Genomic DNA, 22,698 nt, shown 5'->3' on the forward strand with positions numbered 1-22,698 from the left:
TCGCGATTTACACATACTTGTTGAACAGATTCTGGGTTTTTTCTGGTTTGGATCACGTAGTAATGTGGTACCACACTGAAACAGTCCACTAAACCTGGTTTCAATCAATATTTTTGAGGATAACGCATGTTATGTCTAGTTTAGGCAAGGGATATGCCCTCATCAGACTCATACTTTCGCATACTTCACATACTTGATGGCCAGATTCTGGGCTTTTTCTGGTTTGGATCAGGTAGTAATGTGATACCGCACTGAAACAGTCGATTAAACCTGGTCTCGATCAATCTTTTTGAGGATAACGCTTGTTACGTCTAGGTTAGGTCTGGGATTTGCTCTCATCAGGCTCATATTTTCTCATAGTTCTCATTCTTGTTGACCAGATCCTGGGTTTTTTCTGGTTTGGATCACTTAGTAATGTGGTACCACACTGAAACAGTCCATTAAACCTGGTTTCGATCAATATTTTTGAGGATAACGCATGTTAGGTATAGGTTAGGCCTGGGATTTTTACTCATCAGACTCATACTTTCGCATTCTTCACATACTTGTTGAACGGATCCTGGGTTTTTTCTGGTTTGGATCACGTAGTAATGTGGTACCACACTGAAACATTCCATTAAACCTGGTCTCGATAAGTATTTTAGAGGATAACGCATGTTAGGTCTGGGTAAGGTCTAGGATTTGCCCTCATCAGGCTCATACTTTCGCATATTTCTCATACTTCATGGCTAGATCCTGGGTTATTTCTGGATTGGATCACGTAGTAATGTGTTACCACACTGAAGCAGACAATTAAACCTGGTTTCGATTATTGTTTTAGATCATAACACATGTTAGGTCAAGGTTAGGTCTGGGATTTGCCCTCATCAGGGTCATAGTTTCGCAGTCTTAACGTACATGTTGACCTGATCGATGGTTTTTTCTGGATTGGATCCCGTAGTAATGTGGTACCACACTGAAACAGTTAATTAAACCTGGGTTCGATGAATATTTTAGAGGATAACGCATGTTATGTCTAGGTTAGGTCTTGGATTTGCCCTCATCGGTCTCATAGTTTCGCATTCTTCACATACTTCTTGAACAGATCCTGTGTTTTTTCTGGTTTGGATCACGTAGTAATGTGGTACCAGACTCAAACAGTCCACTAAACCTGGTTTCAATCAATATTTTTGAGGATAACGCATGTTATGTCTAGGTTAGGCAAGGGATTTGCCCTCATCAGACTCATACTTTCGCATACTTCACATACTTGTTGAACAGATCCTGGGTTTTTTTCTGGTGTGGATCACGTAGTAATGTGGTACCACACTAAAACAGTCAATTAAACCTGGTTTCGATCAATATTTTAGAGGATAACGCATTTTAGGTCTGGGTAAGGTCTAGGATTTGCCCTCATCAGGCTCATACTTCCGCATATTTCTAATACTTCATGGCTAGATCCTGGGCTATTTCTGGATTGGATCACGTAGTAATGTGGTACCACACTGAAGCAGGCCATTAAACCTGGCTTCGATCAATTTTTTAGAGAATAACGCATGTTAGGTGTAGGTGAGTTCTGGGATTTGCTCTCATCAGGCTGATACATTCGCATATCTCTCATACTTGATGGCCAGATTCTGGGCTTTTTCTGGTTTGGATCAGGTAGTAATGTGATACCGCACTGAAACAGTCGATTAAACCTGGTTTCGATCAATCTTTTTGAGGATAACGCATGTTAGGTCTAGGTTAGTCCTGGGATTTTTACTCATCAGACTCATACTTTCGCATTCTTCACATACTTGTTGAACGGATCCTGGGTTTTTTCTGGTTTGGATCACGTAGTAATGTGGTACCACACTGAAACATTCAATTAAACCTGGTCTTGATAAGTATTTTAGAGGATAACGCATGTTAGGTCTGGGTAAGGTCTAGGATTTGCCCTCATCAGGCTCATACTTTCGCATATTTCTCATACATCATGGCTAGATCCTGGGTTATTTCTGGATTGGATCACGTAGTAATGTGGTACCACACTGAAACAGTCGATTAAACCTGGTTTCGATCAATATTTTAGAGGATAACGCATGTTAGTTCTGGGATAGGTCTGGGGTTTGCCCTCATCTGGCTCATACTTTCGCATATTTCTCATACTTCATGGCTACATGCTGAGCTTTTTCTGGATTGGATCACGTAGTAAAGTGGTACTACACCAAAACAGTCAATTAAACCTGGTTTCGATCAATATTTTAGAGGATAAAGCAATTTTGGTCTGGGATAGTTCTGAGATTTGCCCCCATCAGACTCATACTTTCGCACACTTCACATACTCGTTGAACGGAACCTGGGTTTTTTCTGGTTTGGATCACGTAGTAATGTGGTACCACACTGAAACATTCAATTAAACCTGGTCTTGATAAATATTTCAGAGGATAACGCATGTTAGGTCTGGGATAGGTCTAGGATTTGCCCTCATCAGGCTCATACTTTCGCATATTCCTCATACTTCATGGCTAGATACTGGGCTATTTCTGGATTGGATCACGGAGTAATGTGGTACCACACTGAAACAGTCCATTTAACCTGGTTTCGATCAATATTTTTGAGGATAATGCATGTTAAGCCTAGGTTAGGCATGGGATTTTCACTCATCAGACTCACACTTTCGCATTCTTCACATACTTGTTGAACAGATCCTCGGTTTTTTTCTGGTGTGGATCACGTAGTAATGTGGTACCACACTAAAACAGTCAATTAAACCTGGTTTCGATCAATATTTTAGAGGATAACGCATGTTATGTCTGGGTTAGGCCTGGGATTTGCCCTCATCAGACTCATACTTTCGCATACTTTACATACTTGGTGAACAAATCCTGGGTTTTTTCTGGTTTGGATCACGTAGTCATGTGGTACCACACTGAAACAGTCAATTATACCTGGTTTCGATCAATATTTTAGAGGATAACGCATGTTAGGTCTAGGTTAGGCCTGGGATTTGCCCTCATCAGGGTCATACTTTCGCAGTTTTAACATACATGTTGACCTGATCGAGGGATTCTACTGCTTTGGATCACGTAGTAATGTGGTACCATACTAAAGCAGTCAATTAAACCTGGTTTCGATCAACATTTTAGAGGATAACGCAAGATATGTCTTGGATAGGTCTGGGATTTGCCCTCATCAGGCTCATGCTTTCGCGTTTTTCACATTGTTTAAAGATTTGCATAATGCCGAGCGATTGTCCTCGGCCGCGATTACCGTTAATCCTGTTAACGTACAATTCGAAGGAGATTATCTCTAATAAGATTTGTACAGCAAACAGTGATAGAAAAACGCGTGTATTACTAGTTTTTCTGCCATCGGTAACGGCTCATTACCTTCGATTCGAGTGTGCTAACGGTGTTGATGACGTCAGTACCGTGCGAGAGTAGCGCGTAGAGAATTAGACAAAGATCGACTGCCGAAATTTGGACAGCGCCGCGGAACGGCTAATTGGAGCAACGCGGCGACGTTTTCGGCTGTCAATCGACACAGTCTCACAACGACTTCTGAAGAAGGCACATCGGCTCCCGATCGTGTCCGAACAGATTTCGAGCGAATCTCGAGAGTGAAATTCTCGAGATAAAGCTAGCAGACAATTAACCAATAAAGGGTGCAACGAGTCGATGTTCAGTCTGGTGCGGGTCCTCTGATTGACCTCGCACAGCTGAGAATTCATTAAAACTCAAACTAGCACTCATTAATTTAGTCTTTGCTTATCAAACGAGTCGACTCTCGACTCGAATAAAAGCATTCAGGAGTTTCGTTCGGGAAAGTCCCAAACAAGCTCAATTTCTATTTTCTGTCTAGTTTGGAGGGCTCGAGAATACACCAATAAGGTGCTCGACCCCCCTCGTGCAGTATTATTTTGTCGTTTCAAGCGTATAAACGTTTGAAACACAGAGAAGTGGGCGAATACCGTTCAAACTTCTCTGTGATTGTCGTTCGGCTTAGGAGACACCGAAGGGAGGCACCTACGTGGTGAACCTCGAGGTGGGCTCACTGGAGTCAGGTCAGCGTCCACTTCGGACGCTTGACTTTCGGTCTTCGATTCCTTCCCTCTACAGACCCCGCCGGTGTAACGCTTAGAGGAGCACCTGTGCGGAGAGGTCAAGGAGTCGCGGGTCAGGCCCCCACGTAGTTCAAATACTGTCACGAATTACATCGAGTGGTGCATTCGTGCAGTGAACCACGTGCTGTCGGGCTTCGCAGTACAATTCTCGACCAACAAGTCATCTGTTGGAACGTTAAAGAGAAGCCGCAGATCGACGGTCGTGCCGTTGTACTGCAGTGCGACTCAACGCACAGACTCCGTGGGCATACTCACGGGATCAGTGCATTTGGAGCCTTACAACCTCCTCTTGCATCCCCGTCCACTAGACAATCGACTCAGTTCGGCGTCGAAAGGAAATTTAATTCTTTTCACGCCAGATATTAAATACAGTCCACTTGCGAGCTCGTATATTACGAGCGAGCGAAATTCTCCGCTCCTATACATTCGAATATCGAAGCCAGGAGCGTGAGGACACACACGCGGCGAATATACGTGTAACGTGTTTACGTGTCTAACACATTGCCGTGTTTTTCTGTTCACAGAATCTTGGCCTACCTCAACGTGCCGGTTCCGACCAAGAAATCGTGGAAAACAATTTAATAAGAATTTTCGTTGTTTCTAATTGTTTATTTTATTTTTATTTTTTATTTTTATAATAAACAGTTTTTGAAAAAGAAAATCTTAAGTTCCCAACTCACTTCCCACAATAAAAATCCGATCCCTCTATCCGGACTTCGTCGTTAAAAGCATCAGCTTTTTAACATAAGGTCCTTCGAGCCGGATACTGAGGTAATCGGTAAAGGGAAGTGTTGGACATAATACACGAGAGTTTCTCCCGTGTACGGTTGTTTCGAAGTGTTTAACCTTCAACAGCCATGTCCGTTACTAAAGATCCCAAGTGGTCTGACCTTGAGGCACACCTCGAGGATTTGACCAGAGGGATGGAACGGATAAACAGGGCATCCATCAACCTTAAAAAGATGGGTCGAGCCAAGTACACAGAAAAAATTCTGGAGGAAAGGCTCAATTATGTAAACAGTCTGTGGCAACAGATGAACGATCAGTATAAGGTCGTGTGTAGGCTTCTCCCTCCTGGGGAACGACACTCTTACGAGCTGTTCCAACGGGATTTTATGGGGGAAACTGAAAACGAGTTTTTGGATTTTCAGGCTTATGTGTCTACGGAAATAACCCGTATCACGACTGGTCCAAGATCAGTAATGCCGGAAATCCAGCAATCAATACCGATCGAACTCCCGAAGATGAGGTTGGAGAAATTCGACGGGGATTCTTCGAAATGTTCCCATTTCGAAGATCTATTTACCGCCGGAGTAATCAACAACCCCACTTTAACGGATGTACAAAGGTTACAATACCTGAACACCTGTATAACCGGGCGAGCCGCAGCCGCTATCGCATCGCTTGCGATAACGGATAAAAATTTCTCAGTGGCGTGGACGACCCTGAAAACAGAATTCGGGCTCCCACGCTTGGTGCTGATCAAGATTCTTGATCAGATACTGAGACTATCAAAAATCCGAAAAGGCGACCTGGCGAGTGTTCAGCAGGTCACCATTGGCTTTCGGCAAGCACTCGCTATACTTGCTAAAAAAGGAACTGTGGAAGAGCAGCTTAGCTGGCTGCTAACACACGTCGTAGCAAGTCAATTTGACGCTACGTTGCAAGGGGAATGGGAACGATCCCTCAAGATGTCAACGGAATATCCGTTGATTGAGGAGATCCTGAGATTCCTTGACCAGGAAGCACGCGCTATGACCGTCATTGACGAACATAACCGCAAAACTGCCTCAAAAAAGGAACATAAGCCACGAGTACGGAGTCATAACGCCGTCGTGGGCTCCCCCCCTGCGCAGCGGAAGTGCATAATTTGCGGACAAACGCATGCACTGACCGAATGCGGTGCATTTAAGAGTTTTTCCACAAGAGTGCGGTACCAGCTCATAAGGGACAGACAAGGGTGTATAATCTGTCTGGCCCTAGATCATGACGCAAAGGGTTGCCGGAGCCAACACGTCTGTTCGAGATGCAGTGGCAGGCATCATGCCCTGTTGCATTTCGAGCAATACGAAAGAGAGGCTCCTAGCCAAAAGCCGAAAACGAAATTTTCGAACGGCAAGCGTGAGGAGCGGCGGGATAACGCCCCTCCACAGCGCCGTACGGCTAAGGCGAGAGCCGCCGATACCTCGACGACGCAAGCAACGACGTCACGGGCTACTACGTCACACTGTACTGCGAGTACAGACGTACCGAGGCCGGTGCTGTTAGCTACCGCGATCGTACGAGTGTACGGAGAAAACGGCGCGTCGCGTTTAACTCGCGCGCTGTTGGATCAAGGGTCCGAGACATCCTTCATCTCGGCGAGATTGAGGAATGACCTCAACCTCCCGAGGAGGAAAACCTCAGCCACGGTATCGGGCTTGGGGGGTGGTCGAACCCAACAAATTAAGTACAGTGTAGGGTTAAATCTGGGAGCGGCTAACGGGGTTACCCCGATGGTTTCGGCCAGAGCATACGTCGTGTCAAAAATCACGAACTATGCCTCGCCGTGTGTAAACGTGTTCAATGACGACGCGTTACGAAACCTTATGCTCGCAGACCCCGAACCCGCGTCCGGACAAAACATTGAAGTTTTGATCGGCGCGGATCTGTACGCCCAAGTTATTCGATCGGGATTCCGACGAATAGCGCCCGAAGGGCCAATTGCACAAGAAACTGCATTCGGCTGGATATTATCCGGACCAATAAATGCAGCAAGCAAGGCCCGGTGTCACGTGCGAACGTTGCATTGCAACGTACTTGAATCGCTGGATTACGCGATTCGACGGTTCTGGGAAATTGAAGAAATTCCCTCGACCTCAGTGCTTACAAAGGCTGAGGAAGAGTGTGAAACTCATTTCCAAAAGACTGTCGCACGGGATGCAACGGGACGGTTTATTGTCCGATTGCCGTTTAACCATCCGAAACCGGAAGAAGCGCTGGGAGATTCACTCCATATCGCTCTCTCCGCGTTGACTAGGATGAGAAGGAAATTGGACAAGGATCAGAACCTCGCACGAGAATATGAAGAATTTCTCGCGGAGTATGAGTCGTTGGAACACATGACTCGTATAGAGCCCTCTGAAAAATCCAGACTCTACATTCCGCATCGAGCGGTTATCCGAACGGAGAGTGCAACCACCAAACTGCGAGTCGTGTTTAACGCGACCAGCCGTACGGTGGGCGGACAATCCCTGAACGACATCCTACACGTAGGTCCGAAACTGCAGAACGACATCACGTCTGTTTTGACGAGATGGAGGCTGTACGAATACGTGCTGGTGGCCGATATCGAGAAAATGTTTCGGCAAATTCTCGTCGCCCCGCAGGATCGTCGTTTTCAGTGCATCTTATGGCGCACACCCGAAACCGAAGTGCTTAAAGCATTCGAGTTGAACACCGTTACGTACGGAACGGCGTGTGCACCGTATTTATCGATGCGTACTCTGCTCGAGTTGAAAAAACGGGACGGTGACAGATTTCCTCTCGCCGCTCCGATACTCGAGAAAGATATATACGTTGATGACGTATTTATGGGGGCACCCGACACGTCCTTGTTGGAAAAAATTCGTATTCAAGTTTGCGAACTCTTACAGGGCGGCGGGTTTAAATTGAGAAAGTGGGCTGGTAACTCGCAGAAATTACTACGAAACATCCCACAAAGCTCTCACTCCCACGCTGTCGACCTCACCTTGTTCGATGATTCCGAACTCAAGGTGCTTGGATTGCGATGGACACCATCGGGAGATTATTTCTATTTCAACCTGCAACGGTTCCAACCGGCTGCAGGCCCGATTACAAAGCGAACTTTGTTTTCTGAAATAGCCAAACTATACGATCCGCTCGGCTGGTTATCACCAGTCGTAATTCGCGCGAAGATTTTGATGCAGTCCCAATGGCTGGAAAAAATCCAGTGGGACGATCATGTCTCCGCGAATACGCTAAAAACGTGGAACACGTTTTGCGAGGATTGGAGCAGTTTGGAAAAAGTAAAATTTCCCAGATGGATCCGTTACGGAGCAGATGCAGTTTCGGTGGAATTACACGGATTCTGCGATGCTTCACTCGGAGCGTACTCGGCTGTCACGTATTTACGCGTGACGACCATGACCGAGGAAATTTTCACAACCTTGATCATGACAAAAACGAGGGTGGCTCCGATTAAAACGCAGTCAATTCCGATTCTCGAATTGAACGGAGCCGTACTGCTTACCGAGCTCGCAGTGCACGTGGAACGGTCATTGTCCATAAAAATTGACCGTATAATCTGTTGGTCAGATTCCACCATTGCACTAGCTTGGTTGAAAAAACATGCTTCGACTTGGAAGGTTGTGATAGCCAACCGAGTCGCGAAAATCCAGACCTTGCTTCCGAAAGCTGAATGGAGACATGTTCCCACCCGCTTCAATCCCGCGGATTTGAATTCGCGCGGTGTCGAAGCGGAGGAGCTCATTCAATCGAAGCTGTGGATTTCTGGTCCAGCATGGTTAAGACAACGAGAGGAAAATTGGCCGAAAACGCCTGATTCCATCGATACGACCGAGGGCAAGCGCATTCCGCACGCCCACGTTGCAACTCCAGACAAGGAATGGGAATTTGTATTCCGATTCTCAACCTGGAGTAAGCTACTTCGCGTGACTGCATATTGTCTCCGATTACGTAGACCGATGCAAGGTGAGCGAAGGTCGTTCGATGCCAACGTTGTCGAAGCATCAGAATTGAAGCTGGCCAAGGAAAGAATCGTCCGCTACATCCAGCGAACGCATTTTGCGGGCGAGTACCAGTGTTTAAAAAAGCACAGGGAAATTCCCGCAAAATCTCCGTTAAAAAGTCTGAACCCTTTCCTCGACACGAATGACGTTTTGAGGGTCGGTGGACGACTGGAGAATGCGACGCTGGCATGGGAAGCGAAGCACCCCATAATTCTGCCAAAACACCATGTGTCTACCATGATAATTCGGCAGTGCCACGTAAATACGTTGCACGGGGGCTTGCAGCTGACGATATCCATGGTAAAGCAACAATTTTGGATCCTCGGTTGCCGAACCACGGCTCGCAAGGTCATCCATCAATGTATGAAATGCGTAAGATGGAGGGCACAAACCTCCACGCAAATCATGCAGGATTTGACCCCAGAACGCAGCCGTGCAGCAAGGGCTTTTTTAAACTGCGGAGTCGATTATGCGGGACCGTATAAAGTCCGCGACTCCGCGGGCCGAGGAAAAACAGCTCATAAAGCGTATATCGCAGTTTTCGTCTGCTTCGCTACAAGGGCCATACATATTGAACTCGTCCATGATTACACGACGAGTGCATTTTTGGCTGCATTGGATCGGTTCATGGCCCGACGAGGAATCCCGTCTTGCATACGCAGTGACAATGGGACAAACTTCGTCGGTGCAGATCGTGAATTGAGAAAACATTTCAATAAGGTGTGTAAAACGCCGGAAATGCAAAACCAATGCGGCGAAAAGGGCATTCGGTGGCAGTTTAACCCACCCAGTGCCCCCCATTTCGGTGGGATGCAGGAAGCCGGAGTCAAATCTGTGAAGCATCATTTAAAGCGCATCATAGGAGAATTCACTCCCACGAGCGAGGAATTACAGACGTTACTCTGTAAAATCGAAGCCAGTTTAAACTCGCGACCGATTGCCGCTCTGAGTGATAGCCCTGATGATTATGCGCCGCTCACACCGGCACACTTCCTAATTGGAGGGCCCATGATGGCACCCCCGATGGAATCCGTGGAAAATGCTAATATTTCGCATCTGACTAGATGGAGAACTATGCAAAAATTCCACGAGCAGCTCTGGAGGCACTGGACAAGAGATTATCTCATGCACCTCCAGAACCGCTACAAATGGCAGACGGAAAATACACGCCTAAAAAAGAATGATCTTGTTTTAGTGCAGAATCCTCTCCTTCCCCCGAATCAGTGGGAAATGGGAAGAATAGAGGAAGTATTTCCGGGAAAGGATGGGCATGTACGTGTAGTTAAAGTACGCACAGCCAAATCCACATATACGCGACCAATTACGCGATTGTGTACGCTGCCTGTGGCTGAGTCTTTGTTTGAGTCACCTTCGGCGACGGTTCCCGAAGCCGAGCAGGTGATCTAAACAAAACCGTTCGAGTTCGAAAAGGCAAGGATTTTGGAAGGTGAGAACGGTTGATTCTCACCGGCCACTTGTCTCCTGTGCGAAAACGAAGAGTAGGGGGAAAAATCCGCCAATCTCGTTATCGCTTAAGGACGGGAACAATTAGCTTAAGCTAACGCCCCTAAATCGAAATTCGAACGACACTTTACCGGCATAGATCAGTCACTAACAAACCATGGAGCCAGAGAGTGCACCAGCTACCCCGGAAACCGGTATGTCTTCACCCGGTTTCGACATCGCGTTTGAGCGTATCCTTCAGCTGGGAGCGCTGGCCGAGGCCCCCCAGCCGAAGCTCGAGCAAGGTGAACCGACGCCCACAACGAGCGCGTGTAGTGACATACCACTGGTATTCCCAGTGGGTCGCCGAAACATCACGGTGCCGGCACACATACCACAAACCACAAGGCGGTACAAGTGTTTGGTACCAGGTGGGCGCTACGTCCTCCGGTGGGCAAAGGACGGGTCTTTAAAGTCCTGCCTGTTCCGAGAGGACGTACCCCCAAAACCGGAAGGACCTCTGCCCGTCGCGTCGACATCGACCGCTGCACCGGAACCAGCGAATACGCCGGCCACAACGCCGGTGGAGAAGCCGCGGCCCGCCAAGCGGAATCGACGCCGCACGCCCTCCGCGACGGAAAAGTTGGAGGGAAAGCAGAAAATAAAGAAACCGGAAACGAGAAAGGAAAGAAGGAGGAAGCGGCCTGGCAACCGACGTGAGGCACCGCCTAGCGATGATGCCCTACCAAAGGCGGCCATTCAGGCCATCCTCGCTTCCCTGCAGATGCTGCAGGGAAAAAACTCCGGCGGACCCTCCAAAAAATGTAAGTAATTTACATATTTTCCTTACTGTCTACGCGCCTACTCTCACTCGGATCTTGGCCGATCGGTTCTATCGCTCCCTGGTTCATTGCACGAGCCGTGCAAGGGGGGCGGTATGTTTAAAGATTTGCATAATGCCGAGCGATTGTCCTCGGCCGCGATTACCGTTAATCCTGTTAACGTACAATTCGAAGGAGATTATCTCTAATAAGATTTGTACAGCAAACAGTGATAGAAAAACGCGTGTATTACTAGTTTTTCTGCCATCGGTAACGGCTCATTACCTTCGATTCGAGTGTGCTAACGGTGTTGATGACGTCAGTACCGTGCGAGAGTAGCGCGTAGAGAATTAGACAAAGATCGACTGCCGAAATTTGGACAGCGCCGCGGAACGGCTAATTGGAGCAACGCGGCGACGTTTTCGGCTGTCAATCGACACAGTCTCACAACGACTTCTGAAGAAGGCACATCGGCTCCCGATCGTGTCCGAACAGATTTCGAGCGAATCTCGAGAGTGAAATTCTCGAGATAAAGCTAGCAGACAATTAACCAATAAAGGGTGCAACGAGTCGATGTTCAGTCTGGTGCGGGTCCTCTGATTGACCTCGCACAGCTGAGAATTCATTAAAACTCAAACTAGCACTCATTAATTTAGTCTTTGCTTATCAAACGAGTCGACTCTCGACTCGAATAAAAGCATTCAGGAGTTTCGTTCGGGAAAGTCCCAAACAAGCTCAATTTCTATTTTCTGTCTAGTTTGGAGGGCTCGAGAATACACCAATAAGGTGCTCGACCCCCCTCGTGCAGTATTATTTTGTCGTTTCAAGCGTATAAACGTTTGAAACACAGAGAAGTGGGCGAATACCGTTCAAACTTCTCTGTGATTGTCGTTCGGCTTAGGAGACACCGAAGGGAGGCACCTACGTGGTGAACCTCGAGGTGGGCTCACTGGAGTCAGGTCAGCGTCCACTTCGGACGCTTGACTTTCGGTCTTCGATTCCTTCCCTCTACAGACCCCGCCGGTGTAACGCTTAGAGGAGCACCTGTGCGGAGAGGTCAAGGAGTCGCGGGTCAGGCCCCCACGTAGTTCAAATACTGTCACGAATCACATCGAGTGGTGCATTCGTGCAGTGAACCACGTGCTGTCGGGCTTCGCAGTACAATTCTCGACCAACAAGTCATCTGTTGGAACGTTAAAGAGAAGCCGCAGATCGACGGTCGTGCCGTTGTACTGCAGTGCGACTCGACGCACAGACTCCGTGGGCATACTCACGGGATCAGTGCATTTGGAGCCTTACAACCTCCTCTTGCATCCCCGTCCACTAGACAATCGACTCAGTTCGGCGTCGAAAGGAAATTTAATTCTTTTCACGCCAGATATTAAATACAGTCCACTTGCGAGCTCGTATATTACGAGCGAGCGAAATTCTCCGCTCCTATACATTCGAATATCGAAGCCAGGAGCGTGAGGACACACACGCGGCGAATATACGTGTAACGTGTTTACGTGTCTAACACATTGCCGTGTTTTTCTGTTCACAGAATCTTGGCCTACCTCAACGTGCCGGTTCCGACCAAGAAATCGTGGAAAACAATTTAATAAGAATTTTCGTTGTTTCTAATTGTTTATTTTATTTTTATTTTTTATTTTTATAATAAACAGTTTTTGAAAAAGAAAATCTTAAGTTCCCAACTCACTTCCCACAATAAAAATCCGATCCCTCTATCCGGACTTCGTCGTTAAAAGCATCAGCTTTTTAACATAAGGTCCTTCGAGCCGGATACTGAGGTAATCGGTAAAGGGAAGTGTTGGACATAATACACGAGAGTTTCTCCCGTGTACGGTTGTTTCGAAGTGTTTAACCTTCAACAGCCATGTCCGTTACTAAAGATCCCAAGTGGTCTGACCTTGAGGCACACCTCGAGGATTTGACCAGAGGGATGGAACGGATAAACAGGGCATCCATCAACCTTAAAAAGATGGGTCGAGCCAAGTACACAGAAAAAATTCTGGAGGAAAGGCTCAATTATGTAAACAGTCTGTGGCAACAGATGAACGATCAGTATAAGGTCGTGTGTAGGCTTCTCCCTCCTGGGGAACGACACTCTTACGAGCTGTTCCAACGGGATTTTATGGGGGAAACTGAAAACGAGTTTTTGGATTTTCAGGCTTATGTGTCTACGGAAATAACCCGTATCACGACTGGTCCAAGATCAGTAATGCCGGAAATCCAGCAATCAATACCGATCGAACTCCCGAAGATGAGGTTGGAGAAATTCGACGGGGATTCTTCGAAATGTTCCCATTTCGAAGATCTATTTACCGCCGGAGTAATCAACAACCCCACTTTAACGGATGTACAAAGGTTACAATACCTGAACACCTGTATAACCGGGCGAGCCGCAGCCGCTATCGCATCGCTTGCGATAACGGATAAAAATTTCTCAGTGGCGTGGACGACCCTGAAAACAGAATTCGGGCTCCCACGCTTGGTGCTGATCAAGATTCTTGATCAGATACTGAGACTATCAAAAATCCGAAAAGGCGACCTGGCGAGTGTTCAGCAGGTCACCATTGGCTTTCGGCAAGCACTCGCTATACTTGCTAAAAAAGGAACTGTGGAAGAGCAGCTTAGCTGGCTGCTAACACACGTCGTAGCAAGTCAATTTGACGCTACGTTGCAAGGGGAATGGGAACGATCCCTCAAGATGTCAACGGAATATCCGTTGATTGAGGAGATCCTGAGATTCCTTGACCAGGAAGCACGCGCTATGACCGTCATTGACGAACATAACCGCAAAACTGCCTCAAAAAAGGAACATAAGCCACGAGTACGGAGTCATAACGCCGTCGTGGGCTCCCCCCCTGCGCAGCGGAAGTGCATAATTTGCGGACAAACGCATGCACTGACCGAATGCGGTGCATTTAAGAGTTTTTCCACAAGAGTGCGGTACCAGCTCATAAGGGACAGACAAGGGTGTATAATCTGTCTGGCCCTAGATCATGACGCAAAGGGTTGCCGGAGCCAACACGTCTGTTCGAGATGCAGTGGCAGGCATCATGCCCTGTTGCATTTCGAGCAATACGAAAGAGAGGCTCCTAGCCAAAAGCCGAAAACGAAATTTTCGAACGGCAAGCGTGAGGAGCGGCGGGATAACGCCCCTCCACAGCGCCGTACGGCTAAGGCGAGAGCCGCCGATACCTCGACGACGCAAGCAACGACGTCACGGGCTACTACGTCACACTGTACTGCGAGTACAGACGTACCGAGGCCGGTGCTGTTAGCTACCGCGATCGTACGAGTGTACGGAGAAAACGGCGCGTCGCGTTTAACTCGCGCGCTGTTGGATCAAGGGTCCGAGACATCCTTCATCTCGGCGAGATTGAGGAATGACCTCAACCTCCCGAGGAGGAAAACCTCAGCCACGGTATCGGGCTTGGGGGGTGGTCGAACCCAACAAATTAAGTACAGTGTAGGGTTAAATCTGGGAGCGGCTAACGGGGTTACCCCGATGGTTTCGGCCAGAGCATACGTCGTGTCAAAAATCACGAACTATGCCTCGCCGTGTGTAAACGTGTTCAATGACGACGCGTTACGAAACCTTATGCTCGCAGACCCCGAACCCGCGTCCGGACAAAACATTGAAGTTTTGATCGGCGCGGATCTGTACGCCCAAGTTATTCGATCGGGATTCCGACGAATAGCGCCCGAAGGGCCAATTGCACAAGAAACTGCATTCGGCTGGATATTATCCGGACCAATAAATGCAGCAAGCAAGGCCCGGTGTCACGTGCGAACGTTGCATTGCAACGTACTTGAATCGCTGGATTACGCGATTCGACGGTTCTGGGAAATTGAAGAAATTCCCTCGACCTCAGTGCTTACAAAGGCTGAGGAAGAGTGTGAAACTCATTTCCAAAAGACTGTCGCACGGGATGCAACGGGACGGTTTATTGTCCGATTGCCGTTTAACCATCCGAAACCGGAAGAAGCGCTGGGAGATTCACTCCATATCGCTCTCTCCGCGTTGACTAGGATGAGAAGGAAATTGGACAAGGATCAGAACCTCGCACGAGAATATGAAGAATTTCTCGCGGAGTATGAGTCGTTGGAACACATGACTCGTATAGAGCCCTCTGAAAAATCCAGACTCTACATTCCGCATCGAGCGGTTATCCGAACGGAGAGTGCAACCACCAAACTGCGAGTCGTGTTTAACGCGACCAGCCGTACGGTGGGCGGACAATCCCTGAACGACATCCTACACGTAGGTCCGAAACTGCAGAACGACATCACGTCTGTTTTGACGAGATGGAGGCTGTACGAATACGTGCTGGTGGCCGATATCGAGAAAATGTTTCGGCAAATTCTCGTCGCCCCGCAGGATCGTCGTTTTCAGTGCATCTTATGGCGCACACCCGAAACCGAAGTGCTTAAAGCATTCGAGTTGAACACCGTTACGTACGGAACGGCGTGTGCACCGTATTTATCGATGCGTACTCTGCTCGAGTTGAAAAAACGGGACGGTGACAGATTTCCTCTCGCCGCTCCGATACTCGAGAAAGATATATACGTTGATGACGTATTTATGGGGGCACCCGACACGTCCTTGTTGGAAAAAATTCGTATTCAAGTTTGCGAACTCTTACAGGGCGGCGGGTTTAAATTGAGAAAGTGGGCTGGTAACTCGCAGAAATTACTACGAAACATCCCACAAAGCTCTCACTCCCACGCTGTCGACCTCACCTTGTTCGATGATTCCGAACTCAAGGTGCTTGGATTGCGATGGACACCATCGGGAGATTATTTCTATTTCAACCTGCAACGGTTCCAACCGGCTGCAGGCCCGATTACAAAGCGAACTTTGTTTTCTGAAATAGCCAAACTATACGATCCGCTCGGCTGGTTATCACCAGTCGTAATTCGCGCGAAGATTTTGATGCAGTCCCAATGGCTGGAAAAAATCCAGTGGGACGATCATGTCTCCGCGAATACGCTAAAAACGTGGAACACGTTTTGCGAGGATTGGAGCAGTTTGGAAAAAGTAAAATTTCCCAGATGGATCCGTTACGGAGCAGATGCAGTTTCGGTGGAATTACACGGATTCTGCGATGCTTCACTCGGAGCGTACTCGGCTGTCACGTATTTACGCGTGACGACCATGACCGAGGAAATTTTCACAACCTTGATCATGACAAAAACGAGGGTGGCTCCGATTAAAACGCAGTCAATTCCGATTCTCGAATTGAACGGAGCCGTACTGCTTACCGAGCTCGCAGTGCACGTGGAACGGTCATTGTCCATAAAAATTGACCGTATAATCTGTTGGTCAGATTCCACCATTGCACTAGCTTGGTTGAAAAAACATGCTTCGACTTGGAAGGTTGTGATAGCCAACCGAGTCGCGAAAATCCAGACCTTGCTTCCGAAAGCTGAATGGAGACATGTTCCCACCCGCTTCAATCCCGCGGATTTGAATTCGCGCGGTGTCGAAGCGGAGGAGCTCATTCAATCGAAGCTGTGGATTTCTGGTCCAGCATGGTTAAGACAACGAGAGGAAAATTGGCCGAAAACGCCTGATTCCATCGATACGACCGAGGGCAAGCGCATTCCGCACGCCCACGTTGCAACTCCAGACAAGGAATGGGAATTTGTATTCCGATTCTCAACCTGGAGTAAGCTACTTCGCGTGACTGCATATTGTCTCCGATTACGTAGACCGATGCAAGGTGAGCGAAGGTCGTTCGATGCCAACGTTGTCGAAGCATCAGAATTGAAGCTGGCCAAGGAAAGAATCGTCCGCTACATCCAGCGAACGCATTTTGCGGGCGAGTACCAGTGTTTAAAAAAGCACAGGGAAATTCCCGCAAAATCTCCGTTAAAAAGTCTGAACCCTTTCCTCGACACGAATGACGTTTTGAGGGTCGGTGGACGACTGGAGAATGCGACGCTGGCATGGGAAGCGAAGCACCCCATAATTCTGCCAAAACACCATGTGTCTACCATGATAATTCGGCAGTGCCACGTAAATACGTTGCACGGGGGCTTGCAGCTGACGATATCCATGGTAAAGCAACAATTTTGGATCCTCGGTTGCCGAACCACGGCTCGCAAGGTCATCCATCAATGTATGAAATGCGTAAGATGGAGGGCACAAACCTCCACGCAAATCATGCAGGATTTGACCCCAGAACGCAGCCGTGCAGCAAGGGCTTTTTTAAACTGCGGAGTCGATTATGCGGGACCGTATAAAGTCCGCGACTCCGCGGGCCGAGGAAAAACAGCTCATAAAGCGTATATCGCAGTTTTCGTCTGCTTCGCTACAAGGGCCATACATATTGAACTCGTCCATGATTACACGACGAGTGCATTTTTGGCTGCATTGGATCGGTTCATGGCCCGACGAGGAATCCCGTCTTGCATACGCAGTGACAATGGGACAAACTTCGTCGGTGCAGATCGTGAATTGAGAAAACATTTCAATAAGGTGTGTAAAACGCCGGAAATGCAAAACCAATGCGGCGAAAAGGGCATTCGGTGGCAGTTTAACCCACCCAGTGCCCCCCATTTCGGTGGGATGCAGGAAGCCGGAGTCAAATCTGTGAAGCATCATTTAAAGCGCATCATAGGAGAATTCACTCCCACGAGCGAGGAATTACAGACGTTACTCTGTAAAATCGAAGCCAGTTTAAACTCGCGACCGATTGCCGCTCTGAGTGATAGCCCTGATGATTATGCGCCGCTCACACCGGCACACTTCCTAATTGGAGGGCCCATGATGGCACCCCCGATGGAATCCGTGGAAAATGCTAATATTTCGCATCTGACTAGATGGAGAACTATGCAAAAATTCCACGAGCAGCTCTGGAGGCACTGGACAAGAGATTATCTCATGCACCTCCAGAACCGCTACAAATGGCAGACGGAAAATACACGCCTAAAAAAGAATGATCTTGTTTTAGTGCAGAATCCTCTCCTTCCCCCGAATCAGTGGGAAATGGGAAGAATAGAGGAAGTATTTCCGGGAAAGGATGGGCATGTACGTGTAGTTAAAGTACGCACAGCCAAATCCACATATACGCGACCAATTACGCGATTGTGTACGCTGCCTGTGGCTGAGTCTTTGTTTGAGTCACCTTCGGCGACGGTTCCCGAAGCCGAGCAGGTGATCTAAACAAAACCGTTCGAGTTCGAAAAGGCAAGGATTTTGGAAGGTGAGAACGGTTGATTCTCACCGGCCACTTGTCTCCTGTGCGAAAACGAAGAGTAGGGGGAAAAATCCGCCAATCTCGTTATCGCTTAAGGACGGGAACAATTAGCTTAAGCTAACGCCCCTAAATCGAAATTCGAACGACACTTTACCGGCATAGATCAGTCACTAACAAACCATGGAGCCAGAGAGTGCACCAGCTACCCCGGAAACCGGTATGTCTTCACCCGGTTTCGACATCGCGTTTGAGCGTATCCTTCAGCTGGGAGCGCTGGCCGAGGCCCCCCAGCCGAAGCTCGAGCAAGGTGAACCGACGCCCACAACGAGCGCGTGTAGTGACATACCACTGGTATTCCCAGTGGGTCGCCGAAACATCACGGTGCCGGCACACATACCACAAACCACAAGGCGGTACAAGTGTTTGGTACCAGGTGGGCGCTACGTCCTCCGGTGGGCAAAGGACGGGTCTTTAAAGTCCTGCCTGTTCCGAGAGGACGTACCCCCAAAACCGGAAGGACCTCTGCCCGTCGCGTCGACATCGACCGCTGCACCGGAACCAGCGAATACGCCGGCCACAACGCCGGTGGAGAAGCCGCGGCCCGCCAAGCGGAATCGACGCCGCACGCCCTCCGCGACGGAAAAGTTGGAGGGAAAGCAGAAAATAAAGAAACCGGAAACGAGAAAGGAAAGAAGGAGGAAGCGGCCTGGCAACCGACGTGAGGCACCGCCTAGCGATGATGCCCTACCAAAGGCGGCCATTCAGGCCATCCTCGCTTCCCTGCAGATGCTGCAGGGAAAAAACTCCGGCGGACCCTCCAAAAAATGTAAGTAATTTACATATTTTCCTTACTGTCTACGCGCCTACTCTCACTCGGATCTTGGCCGATCGGTTCTATCGCTCCCTGGTTCATTGCACGAGCCGTGCAAGGGGGGCGGTATGTTTAAAGATTTGCATAATGCCGAGCGATTGTCCTCGGCCGCGATTACCGTTAATCCTGTTAACGTACAATTCGAAGGAGATTATCTCTAATAAGATTTGTACAGCAAACAGTGATAGAAAAACGCGTGTATTACTAGTTTTTCTGCCATCGGTAACGGCTCATTACCTTCGATTCGAGTGTGCTAACGGTGTTGATGACGTCAGTACCGTGCGAGAGTAGCGCGTAGAGAATTAGACAAAGATCGACTGCCGAAATTTGGACAGCGCCGCGGAACGGCTAATTGGAGCAACGCGGCGACGTTTTCGGCTGTCAATCGACACAGTCTCACAACGACTTCTGAAGAAGGCACATCGGCTCCCGATCGTGTCCGAACAGATTTCGAGCGAATCTCGAGAGTGAAATTCTCGAGATAAAGCTAGCAGACAATTAACCAATAAAGGGTGCAACGAGTCGATGTTCAGTCTGGTGCGGGTCCTCTGATTGACCTCGCACAGCTGAGAATTCATTAAAACTCAAACTAGCACTCATTAATTTAGTCTTTGCTTATCAAACGAGTCGACTCTCGACTCGAATAAAAGCATTCAGGAGTTTCGTTCGGGAAAGTCCCAAACAAGCTCAATTTCTATTTTCTGTCTAGTTTGGAGGGCTCGAGAATACACCAATAAGGTGCTCGACCCCCCTCGTGCAGTATTATTTTGTCGTTTCAAGCGTATAAACGTTTGAAACACAGAGAAGTGGGCGAATACCGTTCAAACTTCTCTGTGATTGTCGTTCGGCTTAGGAGACACCGAAGGGAGGCACCTACGTGGTGAACCTCGAGGTGGGCTCACTGGAGTCAGGTCAGCGTCCACTTCGGACGCTTGACTTTCGGTCTTCGATTCCTTCCCTCTACAGACCCCGCCGGTGTAACGCTTAGAGGAGCACCTGTGCGGAGAGGTCAAGGAGTCGCGGGTCAGGCCCCCACGTAGTTCAAATACTGTCACGAATCACATCGAGTGGTGCATTCGTGCAGTGAACCACGTGCTGTCGGGCTTCGCAGTACAATTCTCGACCAACAAGTCATCTGTTGGAACGTTAAAGAGAAGCCGCAGATCGACGGTCGTGCCGTTGTACTGCAGTGCGACTCGACGCACAGACTCCGTGGGCATACTCACGGGATCAGTGCATTTGGAGCCTTACAACCTCCTCTTGCATCCCCGTCCACTAGACAATCGACTCAGTTCGGCGTCGAAAGGAAATTTAATTCTTTTCACGCCAGATATTAAATACAGTCCACTTGCGAGCTCGTATATTACGAGCGAGCGAAATTCTCCGCTCCTATACATTCGAATATCGAAGCCAGGAGCGTGAGGACACACACGCGGCGAATATACGTGTAACGTGTTTACGTGTCTAACACATTGCCGTGTTTTTCTGTTCACAGAATCTTGGCCTACCTCAACGTGCCGGTTCCGACCAAGAAATCGTGGAAAACAATTTAATAAGAATTTTCGTTGTTTCTAATTGTTTATTTTATTTTTATTTTTTATTTTTATAATAAACAGTTTTTGAAAAAGAAAATCTTAAGTTCCCAACTCACTTCCCACAATAAAAATCCGATCCCTCTATCCGGACTTCGTCGTTAAAAGCATCAGCTTTTTAACATAAGGTCCTTCGAGCCGGATACTGAGGTAATCGGTAAAGGGAAGTGTTGGACATAATACACGAGAGTTTCTCCCGTGTACGGTTGTTTCGAAGTGTTTAACCTTCAACAGCCATGTCCGTTACTAAAGATCCCAAGTGGTCTGACCTTGAGGCACACCTCGAGGATTTGACCAGAGGGATGGAACGGATAAACAGGGCATCCATCAACCTTAAAAAGATGGGTCGAGCCAAGTACACAGAAAAAATTCTGGAGGAAAGGCTCAATTATGTAAACAGTCTGTGGCAACAGATGAACGATCAGTATAAGGTCGTGTGTAGGCTTCTCCCTCCTGGGGAACGACACTCTTACGAGCTGTTCCAACGGGATTTTATGGGGGAAACTGAAAACGAGTTTTTGGATTTTCAGGCTTATGTGTCTACGGAAATAACCCGTATCACGACTGGTCCAAGATCAGTAATGCCGGAAATCCAGCAATCAATACCGATCGAACTCCCGAAGATGAGGTTGGAGAAATTCGACGGGGATTCTTCGAAATGTTCCCATTTCGAAGATCTATTTACCGCCGGAGTAATCAACAACCCCACTTTAACGGATGTACAAAGGTTACAATACCTGAACACCTGTATAACCGGGCGAGCCGCAGCCGCTATCGCATCGCTTGCGATAACGGATAAAAATTTCTCAGTGGCGTGGACGACCCTGAAAACAGAATTCGGGCTCCCACGCTTGGTGCTGATCAAGATTCTTGATCAGATACTGAGACTATCAAAAATCCGAAAAGGCGACCTGGCGAGTGTTCAGCAGGTCACCATTGGCTTTCGGCAAGCACTCGCTATACTTGCTAAAAAAGGAACTGTGGAAGAGCAGCTTAGCTGGCTGCTAACACACGTCGTAGCAAGTCAATTTGACGCTACGTTGCAAGGGGAATGGGAACGATCCCTCAAGATGTCAACGGAATATCCGTTGATTGAGGAGATCCTGAGATTCCTTGACCAGGAAGCACGCGCTATGACCGTCATTGACGAACATAACCGCAAAACTGCCTCAAAAAAGGAACATAAGCCACGAGTACGGAGTCATAACGCCGTCGTGGGCTCCCCCCCTGCGCAGCGGAAGTGCATAATTTGCGGACAAACGCATGCACTGACCGAATGCGGTGCATTTAAGAGTTTTTCCACAAGAGTGCGGTACCAGCTCATAAGGGACAGACAAGGGTGTATAATCTGTCTGGCCCTAGATCATGACGCAAAGGGTTGCCGGAGCCAACACGTCTGTTCGAGATGCAGTGGCAGGCATCATGCCCTGTTGCATTTCGAGCAATACGAAAGAGAGGCTCCTAGCCAAAAGCCGAAAACGAAATTTTCGAACGGCAAGCGTGAGGAGCGGCGGGATAACGCCCCTCCACAGCGCCGTACGGCTAAGGCGAGAGCCGCCGATACCTCGACGACGCAAGCAACGACGTCACGGGCTACTACGTCACACTGTACTGCGAGTACAGACGTACCGAGGCCGGTGCTGTTAGCTACCGCGATCGTACGAGTGTACGGAGAAAACGGCGCGTCGCGTTTAACTCGCGCGCTGTTGGATCAAGGGTCCGAGACATCCTTCATCTCGGCGAGATTGAGGAATGACCTCAACCTCCCGAGGAGGAAAACCTCAGCCACGGTATCGGGCTTGGGGGGTGGTCGAACCCAACAAATTAAGTACAGTGTAGGGTTAAATCTGGGAGCGGCTAACGGGGTTACCCCGATGGTTTCGGCCAGAGCATACGTCGTGTCAAAAATCACGAACTATGCC

General features: G+C 48.5%; 1 protein-coding gene across 1 annotated transcript; it reads left to right on the forward strand.

Moving 5' to 3' along the window:
• Positions 1-4,944: 4,944 nt before the first annotated feature.
• On the forward strand, positions 4,945-8,848 carry LOC143350711 (uncharacterized). Its single transcript, XM_076782736.1, has 3 exons — positions 4,945-7,338; positions 7,723-7,915; positions 8,790-8,848. Exons 1-3 carry the CDS (start codon positions 4,945-4,947, stop codon positions 8,846-8,848), a joined length of 2,646 nt encoding a protein of 881 aa, XP_076638851.1.
• Positions 8,849-22,698: the final 13,850 nt, after the last annotated feature.

This window comes from Colletes latitarsis, unplaced genomic scaffold (genome assembly GCF_051014445.1).
Source record: "Colletes latitarsis isolate SP2378_abdomen unplaced genomic scaffold, iyColLati1 scaffold0024, whole genome shotgun sequence".
Lineage (NCBI taxonomy): Eukaryota > Metazoa > Arthropoda > Insecta > Hymenoptera > Colletidae > Colletes > Colletes latitarsis.

What these genes read in the sequence shown, in the direction of transcription:
- LOC143350711 (XM_076782736.1), top strand. Translation starts at nt 4,945, where the DNA reads ATGTCCGTTACTAAAGATCCCAAGTGGTCTGACCTTGAGGCACACCTC. An exon ending in CCCTGAACGACATCCTACAC is followed by an intron (nt 7,339 to 7,722) that starts GTAGGTCCGAAA and finishes GAACTCTTACAG; the next exon opens with GGCGGCGGGTTTAAATTGAG. An exon ending in ACGGTTCCAACCGGCTGCAG is followed by an intron (nt 7,916 to 8,789) that starts GCCCGATTACAA and finishes CCGATTACGTAG; the next exon opens with ACCGATGCAAGGTGAGCGAA.